Here is a 14,926-nt window from a genome sequence, read left to right as displayed (position 1 = left end):
CTTCTTCCATCGTTCAGTTACCATTTTTCCCTCAGAACCCAAAAGTCATCTATGGGGTTTATTTTGGCCTTATGAAAATACCTCAGTTCTTCCGTAGAAAGAGTGTTCTCTCATCAACTAGGGCTGTTTAGTTTCACTGAAATAAATTCCCACAGGAAAGGTTTAATTCTACCCAATAATTACCTATTTTCAAAATAAGGAGTTGGTTTAAAAGTCCCTTCAAAGGGTGACAAACAGCTCTGACCCTAGTACTTCTTGTATTTTTCTAGTCTGCTGCCATCGCAGGCATTCCTGGGCCCATGCCTGGATTTCACAGGTCACATGACCGAGACCTCAGCTAGCAGCCTCTGTTTCAAATCCTGGCCAACCAATGACACAGCCCAAGGGAGCTGGCTGCACCTCTGAAGCTGTGTTAGAAAATGCGCTAGCTCAGGAATGGGGGGGGTCCCTCCAGACCCCAGTGTAAGGGAGACTCATGTCATCACCCCCTGGGTTCAGCCCGACCTGGAACCAAGAATGAATGGCACGTGTGCTGAACGAAGAGTAGCCTAGGAGACTCACACTAACCAGCCCAGGGAGCACACAGATGCTCGATAAATGATCGAGAGCAGCTGGGCAGGCGGGATGGCCAGGACTTGGGCTGCGGGGGAAGAAGGAAGGAGCCACGGCTTAGAGGGGCAGAGGCTCTGCGTGTAAAGCGTGAGGGGGAAGCGTGTGCCCAGGGCCTTGCCCCAGATGTGACCTCACCCCATCTCTCCTCTCTGTCCCGAGCAGCTGTATGTGGCCACCGTGCTGCAAGAGCCGGAGATGAACCTGACCCCAGCCTCCTCCCCAGCCCGGCACACCTACGGCACCATGAACGGACAGCCGGAAGAGGGAGAAGAGGAGAGTGGTGTGAGGGGCTTTGCAAGGGAGCTGGACTCGGCCCAGTTCCAGGAAGGGCTGGAACTGGAGGGCCAGAGCCAGTACCACTGACCAGGACCCAAGGCCTCCACCTGGCGACGCCAGCCGGGAGTGGCGGCCAGGGGAGAGCCCAGCAGGGGGAGGCAAGGAGGGTGGCCTGGACCGCCGCCCCACTACCTCCTGCAGACTTTGGGAAGGCCCCAACGGAGCCCCGGCTATCTGTCGGCCATGTGGAGGCCCCGACCTGCTGACCAGCTAGAACGGGAGATGACGGGCAGTGTCGAGGGACCCCAGGATGGGATGGAGGATACCGGCGAGCACCATGTCTTGGGAGCAGGGGCTGGAGCCCTGAGCACAGAGACTGAAGGCTGGGGGACTTCCTGGGGTCATGGTGGAGAAGGTTCGCATCAGGGAAGAGGCAGGAGGAAGCCCACTGAAGACTCTCTGGGGTCTTCGCCACCCTTCCACCAGCTGCCCTGCCCAAGGAGCTTCTGCTGCTGTCCTACCCTAACCCTCACTCCCAGCCCACCCCTCTCCTGCAGTCTGAGGAAGCAAAGGTATGTATGCTGGCCTCGCCAGCAAGACACAGACGGCCACCTCCTCCGGGTTTCCCTGCACGGGGATCTGTAAAGAGAAAGTCTCTGCGCCCGTCTGCAGGAAGGGGCAGCTGAGACCATAGACTTAAAGGAGGCGACTGAGCCCCTTCCTATTCCTCTGCCCCTCATCAGATGTCCCCAGGAGCAGCAGGGTAGAGAGCCTTCTTTCTATTCCTGCAGGAGTAGCTGGGATGTGGTCACGCAGGGCTCATTAAACGGGACCTGTGTGCATTTTGATGAAGGCTGCTGGTTACTGTAAGGTGGGCGGGGCAGAGGCAGAATTCATGGAAGGAGGTCTTCTCCCAAAACGCTGAGTGATGAGAAACCCGATATACCTCCCCAAGCCCCGGGGCCTAATGAGAGGACCCCCAAGGTCGAGGATGTGGCCACTGAGAGCTGCTCCGGCCGCATACCCATCTGAGTGCCTAGGCCCCCAGGGTGACCAAGGTGGGGGGTAGCTGAGGGTGAGAAGCCCTTGCTGCAAACTGAAGGCACAGGCCTCTCCCCGGCCTCCGAGCAGGACCCTTCCTCTCCTCTCGGGGCCGCCCTGCGCTCTGCACTGAAGAGCAGTCCAGTGGCCTCCAGTGTGGTCCTGGCTCAGACACTGCGGATGCCCTGCGGGGGACTGAGGGGTGCAGGCGGGAGCTGCGTCCTCCATGGACAGGCAGAGTAAGGCTGCCCTCCCGGGGCGGCCCCCACCTGAGGCCTGGAGGAGCCGAATCCTGAGTGGGAACAACGCTGGTGCCACCACTGCTGCAGGCCGGGGGTGTGCAGGCCTCTGGGGACAGGCCCCCATCAGGACCACCAGGCAGCCAGCTGGGGAGACACGAAGAAGGGCTGGCCAGGGCCTGGGTGCACCAGAATGAACCAAGTCAAATGGGATCTGCACGCTCTAGAGCTCTCCTGAGCGCCCTCCTCCAAAGGTCTGGGCCCCTGCAGCCAACCTACTGACGGTGGGCGTCCAGGTTCACCTCACCTGGGTGTTTCCCACCGGCTGCCGGGCACACACGTGCTCCTGAGCTCAGGTCACCTGAGCCTCACTTCTGCTCCACCCGTGCCCACATCCTGGCTCCAGAAGCTCCAAGCTTGACCCAGGAGGAGAAATAGCACTTGAGGGGCAAATACTGCCCTCCCCCGAGAGCTCAGCCCAGACCTTGGCGTGAGGGATCTTTCCAGAGAGCCTGGCTCATCTGGGAGGAGGCTGTCTCTCCTCGCCCAGGTAGGAATAAGGAGGAAATACCCAGCTGGTCCCTCGTAAACCCAGGCCCCGCAGGGCTATCTCCCCCAAGCATTTCACCAGCCAACAGGGGGAAGTGGTCCTTTCCAGGACAGTCCAGCACGGAGCCCTGCCCACCATGGGGAGGTGGCAGCCCCAGGCCCTGCCCCGCGCCCAGGTGTGTGGCGAGGGCCGTCCTGCCCGAAGCTGGCCTGAGGGCTCGCCTTCACTTGGCACTACTTGCTGGCATCCGCCCCGGCCTCCGCAGCCCCTGCGGGACTGTTCCTGCTGCTTGTCTCGCCTCCCACTGCCCTGCTGGCAGCCTGTGGAAGCTACATATGGAAAGGTCCCAGCAGATGCTACGGCAGCATGGCTGGGGCTTCCCCCTCTGAATCTGGGTCAAGTGCAGTCTGGTTCTGAGAGAAGACGGTGAGGATGTTGGGAAAGTTGCTGCGTCTACTGGCTTCTCTACTCTTCCCGGAGACCCTGGCCACAGCCGCTCGACCTCCCGTGGTCACTGCTGCGGGCGTGGGCGTACTTTGGCTCCTTACACGCCACATCCAGGCCCTCCTCAAGCATCTCCCCTCCAACCTGCTCTCTCGGCCCACACGCTTCTCACCCACTGGCCTCCGCCCACCACCATCCACCCCACCCCACTGCCCACTTCCCAGCCGCCCCTGCCCCATCTGTTCCCCCAAGCCCCGCCTCTCAGACCTGATCCTCTCTGGAGGGAGCTGCCTCGGGGGACCAGGTATTGCCTAGAGCCTTTGAGAAATGCCCCTCCCGGGGCCTAGGGCAGCTCCATGCTTGCCTGCCTCTTCCTCAGACACTTCTGGAAGCAAAGTGCCTATCAGCAGCATTGCATCCTCTGGGGACCCCGGTGGGGAGTGTGGACTTGCCTTGGCCATCACCACTAAAGCAATGTGTCAGAACGCCGGACCTTCTTGTTATTAACGCTATGACCGTGCCTTGAATAAACAAGTCCTCCCAACCTCTGCTGGCCTGTGCCTCTGCATCTGAAGCAGCCCAGCGGGGCTTTCCCTCCATCCAGAAGGAGCCAGAGCTCCCTGAGGTGGCCAGGCTGGAGCACCACATCTTGCTTTGTGGCTTTGGCCCCTGGGGCCAGAGCTGCCACTCTGGGACCCTTGACCCCTGAGGCCTTCCCTGGCCCCTGTCCTCACAGGGGAAGGCCTGGCAAATGCTACCTCATCTGCTGGAGAAACAGGAAGTGAATCTGCCTCTTTCCACTGCGGATGCTCTGAGAGTCCCCTGAGCAGTAGGGGAGAACTTTCCGGTCCATGAGCTACCCAGGAAGCCACCAGGGCAGCCTTTCCTGGGCAGCAGAAGCCCTGGGGTGAGTGCTGGGCCCTGAGAGTGGGCCCCCGGCCAGATGAGCAGCCGGACTGGACAAGACGAAGACTTCAGGTAGGAGCCCCCAGGGAGCAGCATCAGCCTCCACCAGCAGCACGAGGGCAGGGGGAGGTCAGGGAGAGGCTGGGCATTAGGCGGGTATGCGGGGCTGTCACAGCAGGCCTGCACAGGAGAAGAAAACCCTCTAGCAAAGGGTAGTTATGTCTGCTGTCACACCTGTGGCAAGGTGGGTAAATTCCCTGCCCTGGGGGACGTGTGTACTGGCCCTTCCTCTAGCTAGCTCGCTGACCCTAGGCTGGTCACTTCATCCTGAAAGCAGGAGGACGGGAGGCTGACCACTCTGTCTCATTACTGAATAGAGCAGATTCAGCCGCAGGGACAGAGGGAACAGGGTGTGGAGGGGGGCCTCCTCCCCCTCCGCTCCCTGTGAGGACAGAGGCCATTCTCGGGGCACAGTGCCCACGGGATGCTCCTGAGCCCCCCTCGCTGGACCTTCTCCTCAAGCTTCCATAGTCCACCCACGGGCAAGGGCTCAAAGCCCCCCATGGTGTGAACCCGGGCAGGAGGCTAGGGCCCATCCCCTTGACCCCTCTCCCCTCAAAGCAATTATCTTCCAAGTCGAGTCCGATGAAATCCACAGGAGATGCTTCAGTGGAGAAAGGAGTAGGAAGACCACCCTGGCCGGGTGGGAGGGGCTAGGTCCTGCTGCCTGGGAATGGGGATCAGGGAGTTAAGGAGGCGGGGAGTGGGCAGATGGCCAAGAGGGAGGCCTGTGCCAGGGAGGTCCAGGATGCCAGCTCCATGGGGCTCTGCCCAAGAGGGCATTGGTGCACCAGACTGAGTGCCAGGTTGGGCTCTGTGGGACTGGGGAGGAAGCAGAAGGGCCCTGGGCTCCAGGAGGCTGTGCCTGGAGGCCAAGCTTGGGGCAGCTCCCCGCCACCCTCCCAAAGCCGTCACTCGGGAAGCTCCATGCTGGCGGCTCTGGGTTTCTGAGCTCGCTCTGTGAAGGGCCCGGAGAAGCGTGGCGGAGCCTGGCTTATGGGAAGACAGTTCACAGGTGTTTTCAGCAGAGGCTGTTTTTTGAACATCTGAGGTCCCACCTTGACAACCAGCAGCCCAGCATCTCTGAAGCTTCAAGTGCTGGGTCTCTAGCCCAGCTGCAAATTGGAGTATCCTGGGAGATTTTAAACATCCAGGCCCCCTCCATGAACGAGCCAGAATTACTGGGGAGGGGCCCGGACATTTCTATTTTACGAAATCCCCCCGGTGACTCTGGTGTGTAGGAGGGTTGAGTGAGCAAGGCTCTCGTGGAGCCGGAAGGAACCATCCCAGCCTCACGGCCCTGGAACCAGGCAAGCTGCTCTCAGCACCTCACACTGCCTCTCACCTCGGGGAGGGGGTGGCCCTGTGGCTTGTGCGTAGTTACAAATCCATAGGCTGGGAAACCTCTCCTCCCTTCACTCTGCCTCCAGAGAGCTCAGAAGGCAGGTGCCCGGTAGGTAAAGATTAGGCCCAAACAAGCATTTTCCTTTGGGCTTACAAGCAGTTAATGCCTAGCGTGGGCACAACTTCTGTTGTAATCATCTTACTTTGCAGTAAGTACTACTGTTGGGCCAGAGAGACACACACACCAGCTTCAGGGGTCATTTCTGCCTGTCTGATCACCTGCAGCAATGGTTTGAAGCCTCTCCTCTTCTATCCAAACATAGAGCCCAAAGTGGCTTTCTTGACAGCCTTCCCCTGTGGAATGCAATAGATTATAAGTACAGTAAACAAATTTACATAGTGGGAGGTCAGGACAGGTGCTTTGAAGAAAAAATAAAGCAGGATGGGGGGGCTTTCTAGAGATGGGGAGGTTGGGGGACGAGCTCTGTGGGAACGTGACATGAGACACGTGAGCCAGTGGAGGCTGCATGAAGCGAGTGGGGACTAAATGCGGGTCCGAGGACCAGCGAGGAGGCCAGAGTGGCCAGAGTGAGCGAGGGGAAGAGAGGAAGGAGGCGAGGTCTGAGGGGACCATGGGGCTCTATGGGCTAAGCTACTGGAGGGTTCTGAGCAGGGGAGAGACATGATCTCCTTACTAGCCACTGGGTGGGGACAAGACGGAAGCAGAAAGCCCCGCGGGGGACTCGAGGCCTCCAGGGGGCGACAGTACAGTGAAAGAGGAGACAGGTAGTGAAATTCGGAATAGGGCCTGGGATCCCTGGATAGATTCGATGGGGGGGTCTGAGAGAAAGCAAGGAGGTAAGGATGACTCCCAGTTCTTCAGCCTAAACAACTGGGTAAGCTGGTTTACCAAAGCAGAGAACGCTGGGAAGGAGCAGGTCTGGGAAAAAGACCAAGCGTTCCGTTTTGGTTGTGTTACGTCTGAGATGGTGCCTTGTGTGGACGTTGGGCAGGTGGCTGGATACAGAGTCTGGAGTAAGGGCAAGTTGGGCTGGAGGAGTAAACTCCAGAGTCATCAGCGTCCGGATGGTGTTGAAAGCATGGGACTGACTGCGACCTCTACAGGCACAAGCGGAGGTCGGAGAGAGATGGGAAGGAGGATCTGCAAGGGAGACTGAAAAGGAGTGGCAGAGGGGAAGGAGGGAAACCAGGAAAGCCTGGTGTCCCGGAAGGCAAGGGAAGAAAGGGACTCAAAGGGGAAGGGGGACCCCAGCTCTAATCACACTTGACAACAAATACGGGGCAGAGAGGAATGAGCTCAAAGACGCCACCAAGAACCGTCATCCGAGTCAAATGCTGGACCTGCCACTGAACAAATAAGCAGGTTTCACCCACAGATCAATAGCCTGGGGGAGGAGGCGAGAGGCTGGTAGAGAACGGGAGGTTTAGGAGACGCAACCAGATACAGTGTGTGGCCCCTGATTGCATCTTGAATTGAACAAACCAGCTGCAGAAAGACATCTTTTAGATACCAGGGAAATTTGAATATGAACTGGGTGTTCTTAGGTGATGTTGAGGAGATAACTGTTCATCTTGGTAGGTATGTTGACAGCATGAGTTAAAAGGTTAAAAAAAAAAATCAGCTAGAAATTCATATGGAAGACTTTACGAGCGAAAGAACATGATGTCTGGGATTAGCTTTGAAACTGTCCAGCAAAAGAAAAGGGCAGGGGGAGGTCTTGAGTTGCTTCACTGCTGATTCTGGGTGAAGGGTACATGGAGATCTGTTAGGCTCTGATTTTTGTGTATGTTAACATGTCTCCATGCTAAAACGTTTAAAGATAGAAGAAGGGGTGATCAACACTTCCAGGTGCTGCTGAGCAGAAGAGGAAGATGAACACTGAGACACGGCCCCTGAGTTTGGCAGGATAGAGATTGTTGGTGACCTTGACGGTAAGATTGGTGGGTGGATGAAAGCCTGGTTGAAATGGGTTACCATCCTCGTACAGGAGTGAGGACGTGAGAACGGCGGGGAAACACAACTCTTCTGAAGAGTTTTGCTATCAAAGGAAGTAAAGAAATAGGGTGGTAGCTGGAGAGGGAAGGGGGCGGTGAGGACGCGAGATATGGGCTGATGGAATGAGGAGAAGAGAGAGAGGATTCCAGGGTTGAGACCTGGAATGGAGGAGGAAGGAACTACCCGCCCTGCACGCGCACACACACACACACACACACACACTCTCTCTCTGTCTCTCTCTCTCTCTCACACACACACACACACACACACACACGCACAAGTGGAAGAGAGGCCTTCAAGAGAGGTGAAAGCACCCATGCTTAGGATGGCTTAAGACACATCAGAGGAGGCTGTTTGGCCTCTCCAGAGGCAGGTCACCCCAGTCTCCTGGGTGGCTGTCAAACATTCGGGAGCCTTAGGCCAGGCTTGGCCACCAGATCCTGAGCTGCTGTTTGGTCACGCAGCAGAGGAGGCCTCCTCACTGGAGCCTGTGTGGGCACAAGAAAAAGATACTTTTGATGCCCCAGTGGGAAAAGCACTCCTAACATGCTCCAGACCCAACATCTGCAGTCCCACAGCCTGGCAGGCCTGGCCCCCTGAGCTCAACAAAAATGAGGCCCCAGCTGGAGCTAGGGAGGCTCTGCTGGTGCCAGTGGCATTGGTCTGGGCTGAGAAAACCAGACCTCGGGGTGTGGGTAGCTGGCCTGGGTGCAGTCCCTCCAGCCATTCACAGCCCAGCTCCAGGACCCCACCCGTAGGAGGCCAGGAGCACGTGGTGGGTTAAGCCCAAGCCTGCTCGGAGGAAGCCCGCTCTTAAAGTCACTCGCTCCCCATGCCCCTGGCTATGTCTCTACCGTTGTCTGCATGCTCCTCATAACCACACACCCACACACACACTCACACTCACACCTGCTCTTCAACTCCAATGTGCACCCCGGGTTATCACGTTTAGTCTCCTTAAAAAGACCTCCCTGGGATTGGCACCTACCCCTGCCAAGAGGATCTAGAAACTTTCCTCGGAAACACTGCAAGATTTGGTGCTGCTGTCCTGGCACCTAATGCATTCGATCCCGGGCCTCACCTTGTCCACCAGCAGGTGGGCTCCCAGACCCCTGAGCAGTGAACTGCTTCAGACTCTGGACTAGTGTGGGTATATGTTGTAACAAACCAACCCCCAAATGCACAATGGCACAAACACAGTAGAAGTTTATGTCTCTTTCCTGTAAAATTCAAAATCGGTGAGCCCCTGCTCTACATGCTGGAGAAGTACTTGGACCCTGCAAGGCACTTCCGATTAGTGGGTGCTCTCTTCCAAGCAGTGATTCAGGGACCCAGCTCCTTCCACCTGTGACTCTGCCACGTTCAATGCGTGGCCCTCAAGGTCACTGTGAGGTCTGCATCAAGCTGGTGGAAGGATGACAGAGCACAGAGGGGCATGCAGGAGTTTGTGGGGACCAGGTCTGGAAGTGGTATACATGTCCACACATTCCATTGGCCAGAACTCAGTCACATGGCCCACCTAAATGCAAGGGACGCTGGGAAATGTAGTCCAGTTGTATATCCTGCCAGTCAGTTTCCACCACAGACCCCTGGCTCCATCTCGGCCACTGGCTTCCCCACACCTTTTCCTACTTTTCCACCCACTCTGGCCTTGGCCCTGCTGAACCCATCCTCCCACCCTGTCCTACATCCACCGCCCTGCATCTTCATCTGGCCACAAGCCAACACCAAAGAAAACACCAGTCCCAGCGGGTCAGAGGGGCACACAAAATAGGTTTATTTCTCATAAGTTTATACAACCACAGCACACAGCAGAAGATAAAAGTGGAGACAGCTCGGGGCGAGGGCAGGGGGCCTCTCCTGCAGCTTTGTCTTCTATCCATCCAGCTAACTACAGGCACACAGCAGGTATTAAATACGGGGGTCTGTGGACCTGCCATCGGTATGGGCAGAGGCAGAAAGGCTGGTGAGGGAAATGAGACTCAGCATCTGACGGGGTCCGGGGTGACCAAGAGCCGCTGGGAGTCAGGTCTCTTGGGAATGAAGCCCTCCTCCTTCCTTGCCCTTCCGCAGCCTCGCCCCACCCTGGCTGGCTGGCTGGTTCTTACAGAGCGATAATAGGGGCGCTCCCACCAGACACTACAAAAGAAAAACTACTCTGTCGGGTGGCACGTGAGTGGGCAGATAAGCCCCATCACGGAGCCAGGTCTCCCTTCCTCAGCAGCTCTCCTGGCCCCCTGCTCCTGCTGCCCGTGATTCCACCATGAAGGCTGAAGCTATCCCATCTCTTTCCTTGTGAAAAGCAAACACCCCTGGGAGAGAAAAGCACTGAAGGCAGGCAAGCTGGGAAGCTGCCCGAAGCTCAGCCGCGCCACTGCCCCGCTTGGCCCAGGCTCGCCTGGGAAGGGAGGGTGACAGAAAAGCCCATTCCCTCAAACCCCATACCCTCTGGGTCCGTGCCACCTCTGCTACCAAAACGCTGCTCCTCCTCCTGGAAGAAGAGGGGAGGCTGCAGAGGAAAGAAGGCCGGCAGGGCGGAAGCTACTGGAAATTCAAGGAAATCCGAAGGCCCCTTTCTAAGGAAAAGCCACCCTGTCTGCAGTTGGGGGTGAGGGAGACTGAGACGCAGCCCTGCTCCATCACCTCGCTGGCATGGCCCAGGGGACAAGGACCATGATGCAGGGAGGCCTAAGGGAGCCTGGGCTACAATGGACACAGACCAACAGGTAGACACAGACCGTCAGGGGCCACCAGGTGGAGGCCGCTGGGCAGGGCTGCCTCTTAATCGCCATCCCAGCCACGACTCATGGCCTGTACCACGGCTCCGTAGAGCTGGCTCCAGGCAGCCCGCATGGCTGGTGTGAAGGCAGGGCCCAGGCACTTCTCCAGCATGTAGAGCAGGGACTCACCCACCGTCTGCAGAGGCAAGGGGCACCTGTCATTCCCAAAGGCAGGAAGGCGTGCCCTCATTCCACAGGTGAGAAAACTGAGGCTTGGGGCTGGTAAGGACTCCTGGGCTTTTCTTCTCTCCTGCACGGGGGTCCATGCTTCCTGAGCAGGATTCTGCCCCAATCCTTGTGTACACCTTAAAGGTGAGGCTTTAAAGTGAACAAAGCATTTCACTCCACTCCCAGCCTCACAACCACCCCATGAGTGGAGCCGAGGCATTGCCTGGGACCTCCAGCTCAGACCAAGCAAAGTCATTGCCTCCAGGCCTGTTTCCTCCTCTGCAAGACAGCAGTCACGATGTTAAGAGTCCAGGCTCTGCAACCTGAGATGAACCTGAGTTCACTTTCTGACTCTACTACTTATGAGCTGTGTGACCTTGAGCAAGTTAGGTAACCTCTCTGAGCCTCAGATGCTTCATCACTAAAACAGGGAATGTAAAACTTCCAACTCATCAGATTGTTGGGATGATTAAATGAGATCATCTGTGAAAAGCTCTTAGCACAGCATCTACACACAGTAAGTCTTCAGCAATAATAACGGTTCTCATGTTTTATTAGTAATTATAAAATACAGTTTATTTATTCCACAAATATTTACTGAATATGCACTAAATACCAGATACCGTGCTAGTGCTGGGGATGGAGAAAATGACAAGACAAACTCAATGCCTTCCTCAAGGTGCGTACGTCTGGCAAGGTGACTGTGTGGTAGGCTGTCAGGTCAGGGTCCCCAGTGAGCCACACCTCAAGGATTCACACCCTTGACACTGGGCTCATCCGTGTGACTGGCTTTGGCAAATGGGACATTAGCATGCAGAGGCTGGCTTGTCCTCTTGAAACACTCCCTCTCGAAACTCAGGTGCCACTCTGTAAAGAATCTCAGCTAGACTATTGAGCAATAAGAGGCCACACGGAGAGAGGTCCCAAAGGATGACAGGCCATCTTGGACATTCCAGCCCCAACTGAGCTCCCAGCTGAATGCAGTGCACGCGTGGCTCCAGCCACAGCACGTGGAACAGAAGAACCGCTCAACTGAGCCCAGAGAAATCAGAAATCATTGTTTTAAGCCAGGCTGTTCTGGGACGGTTTCATACACAGCAATATAAAACTGAGCAGACCAGCTAATCCCACAGGCTCCTTCACTTCCTATGGTTCTGAGGGAAACCATACCAGAGAAGAAAAATTGGAGGCTCAGAGAGGTCAAGGCAGTGCCAGGGTCACACAGCAAGTACCTAACAATGCATGCCCCAGCCCCGGTCATCTGAGGGTATAGGCGTGGGAAGGATGAACAGGTGGACAGGAGAGGCCTGGGAGAGAGTGGTGGCCTCAGGCCAGGAGCTTTGGAGAGAGAAAGAGCCCCTTTACCCACCGAGAAGGAGCTGAGCTTCACACCCACTGCCCGGTGCTTCCTGCCCAGGCTGGCAAGGTACTCCTCCAGCGAGGACAGGTTCTCCACATTGGTCACCGCAGCATCGATCACGAGCATCACCTGCCAAGGCCAAGGTGGTGGTGAAAGAGAGACCAGAGCAACTCCCCATCCCCACTCACGACCATAATCCAGAACCTGGGGGTCCCAACCAGAAGGAAGAGAGGACCCTCAGTTTTCCAGTATCAGAGACGAAAGGCAGCCTGCGTCTGCATACAGTAGGCGCTCAACATATGGTGGCCAAACTACTAATGTTACACCATGGAGGAAGCTGCTCTCTTCTGAGGGGCTCAAAGCCCTAAACACACCTGCTGGACAGTGTTGTCCTCCTGGGACGAGGGGACACGGAGGCCCTTTGAGAGTCGCCAGCGTCTAAGAAAACCCCAGCTTGGTTTTCACAGGCAGATGGCCCCTGATGGATCAGCGCCAACACCACCTACAGGAGCCAGGGGACAAGGCCAAGGGCAAATGGCAGAGCTGGGAGCAGCTGGCTGAGAACAGGGTGGGGGAGGAGGCTGACTCGGGTGCCCCAAACTCTGCCCAGCTCAGCGCAAAGGGAAAGGGGCAGATGCCTCTGACAGGAGGGAGCAGAAGGAGGGGCTAAGACCAGGGCTGGGGCAGGAAACGAAGTAACTCTCCCGACTTCCTCGTTCTCTCCCAGGAAGGTGCTCCGCCCACCCCTCACCTTCCTGATGTGGTCCAGGAACTCAGGGGAAGAGAGGCAGTCCTCCGGGCTGGAGAACTGGCGGCAGTTGTACTGGAAGAGGGGCAGCAGGTCCGGCTCCAGGTCAAACAGCCTGTGGGTGGAGGCCCGGTGTCAGCCCTGGGGTGTTGCCCCTGCAGGCTCCATGGGCCCTGGCTGCCCAGCAGCAGGAGAGGGTGGGCAGAGCCTTGGCTGTGAACTATAGCACACCCTCCAACCTAGCACGCACCCCTTGGCCAGCTTTGCCGGTGCCCCTCTCTCACCTCTTCCACAACCTGGAAGTGGCATCCTGGAAAAAACAATGTGTCCCCAGGCCTCTCATACGACCTGGCATAGGGTAGCCCCTGCATAAACCATTGAGGGGTGTGGACTGGGACAGGAAGGGGTTCTCAAACAGGAAGCCTGGAGAAAAGAAAACCTCTCTCTCTCCCTATCTCCCCCTCTCTCCCCACCCACCCCCCTCTCTGCCTCTATCCCTCTCCCTCCCTCCCATTCTTGGGTCAGAACCTCCCAATGTCATCATGCCCAAGAGGGCTTGGGCCAGCAATGATAATTATAGTATATAGAACCCCTTACACTTACTGAGAATTGAGTACTTTACACGTGGTTAACTCATGTATTCCTCACAATCCTAAGCAGTGGGTGTAACTGTTATCCCAAGTTTATAGAGGAGGAAACAGAAGCCCAGAGAGGTTAAGTAACTTGCCTAAGGTCACACAGCTTAGGAGTAGCAGAGCCACAGAGGGTGCCTGAGAAAACAGTGGGTTGGGGGAAAGCTGGGAGGCACAAGCAGAAGCTCTCAGCCACATCTGGGAAAGCCACTGGGGTTTTGTGTAACTGCAAATTTATTCCCTTTTTGTTTGGGGGAGGTTTTGCGAAAGCCTCTTCAGAAGTTCTGGGCTGGCTTAGGGAGCCAAGGCTCCTGAAAAACCATGGTGAGGTAGCATTGCCTCTTTGGTGATGGCAGAGGGGTTACCTAGACACCCTCAAGCTGCGGTTGAAGACTGGCCTCCCCTTCCCCTTTGGGGTCTGCACACTCCCTTACCCCTCTCTCTAGTGGTGAGAATTGGGCACCTGTCATCCCTTCCCTGGCAGTCCTCTGGTCCTAGCCCAGTCCTTTCCTCAGAAAGGTTTATTCTCCTGTTGCTGGAAGCTCACACTTCTGGGGCCCAGATCCTGTGCTCTGCAGGCCAGGCGCCCAGTACAACCTCCCCACACAAGCCCTCGGGACACCCCAGTCTACCCGTATGGGCAGCAGTGGGCACCCCTGCAATCACCACCCAAGAAAAGACCACTCAGGAGGCACACAGCCAGGGAGGGGGTGCAGCGTGGGGACCGGAGGCCGCTGGCCCAAGTATAAGGAGGTCCGCCGGAGCGGACCCTGTCCGGCACCCAGAGAGCCCCATAGAGAGCGGGGCGTGCTGGCTCGCAAGACGGGCCACCGCCGCGGGAAGAGCAGCAGGGGCCGCGCCACCCGTCGCCCTGCGCCGCTCCTCTGGCGCACATCTGGAGGCGCCCCAGCGCCCCAGCAGCGGGCTAGTTTCCCTCCTCCGGCGCCAGCTCAGCCGCCTCGAACCCATTCCTGGCGAGGCACCCCAGTACCCGCACCCCGGGGGCGCTCGGGCCGCCCTCACCTGGCGAACAGGACGGTGCCGTGCTCCAGCGGGCTGCGGCTCACCTCCCGCCAGCTCTGCCGGATCAGCTCGGGTTCCGGGCGCTCCATGCTCGCCCGGGGACGCGGGGCGCTAGGCTGGGACCCTCGGGGCGCGGGCACCGTCACCGCACGTGCCGCGCCATCTCCGCGGCGACGCGGCCAGTCGGCACCTCCTACGGCCCCCGCGCCTCGGCCGGGCGGGGTCCTGCAACCGCTCCTTCCCCGCCCAGGTGGAGGAGCCCCCGCCGGGCCTGCCCCGCTGGCGCTTCCGGGGACCCCGGTCCGGCCGCTGCGCCCTGCACCCCACGGCTCCGAGAGCGCCCCGCCCCCCGCCGCCCGGGCTGGGGCGCTTTAAAGCAACCGCGCCCCCGCCCTCCTCTCGTCCTTACGGATGTGCATCTCTGGGCAACTGCCTCCGGCCGGGGATGACCCGGTGGCCTGGGAAACGACCCGGCTTCAGAGCTTTGCAGAAATCGTCAAGCCTCTTGGGACCTCAGTTTCTCATCTGGTGACACTCCCTAGTTAGGGCAAGGAGTTCAATTTGATCGTCTTAGGTAAGCTCTGCGAGAGCCACCTCTCCAAGAGCCCCACTCAAACACTGCCTGGAGGCATCTGATCCCTTGCTACAGGGTCCCCTTCCCTATGCCCCAAGGTGGGCCAGAGAATGCCAGGGCGCCTACCTGTGTGACAAGGCAGAAGCCAGGGA

General features: G+C 57.8%; 2 protein-coding genes across 8 annotated transcripts in view; one reads left to right on the top strand and one right to left on the bottom strand.

The window, feature by feature from the left end:
• TMEM63C (transmembrane protein 63C) overlaps positions 1-2,739 on the top strand; it is a 71,375-nt gene extending 68,636 nt beyond the window's left edge. For all 7 annotated transcript variants that reach the window (XM_079915058.1, XM_079915060.1, XM_079915057.1 and 4 more), the window contains one exon: positions 775-2,739. In XM_079915058.1, the coding sequence (XP_079771184.1) occupies positions 775-975 (201 nt within the window). In that variant the 3' untranslated portion in view covers positions 976-2,739. The remainder of the gene's footprint in view (positions 1-774) is intronic.
• A 7,531-nt stretch (positions 2,740-10,270) lies between these two features.
• On the bottom strand, positions 10,271-14,521 carry NGB (neuroglobin; the record flags this gene model as incomplete). The annotated part of the gene is made up of 4 exons (XM_079913200.1): positions 14,201-14,521; positions 12,549-12,660; positions 11,807-11,926; positions 10,271-10,405 (listed from the first exon to the last, which is right to left on the bottom strand). Exons 1-4 carry the CDS (start codon positions 14,287-14,289, stop codon positions 10,271-10,273), a joined length of 456 nt encoding a protein of 151 aa, XP_079769326.1. The 5' UTR covers positions 14,290-14,521.
• Between the last annotated feature and the right edge of the window lie 405 nt (positions 14,522-14,926).

Source organism: Stenella coeruleoalba, assembly GCF_951394435.1.
Source record: "Stenella coeruleoalba genome assembly, chromosome: 2".
Lineage (NCBI taxonomy): Eukaryota > Metazoa > Chordata > Mammalia > Artiodactyla > Delphinidae > Stenella > Stenella coeruleoalba.
The sequence above is the reverse complement of the archived record's forward strand: the minus strand, read 5'-3'. Positions and strand labels throughout refer to the sequence as shown.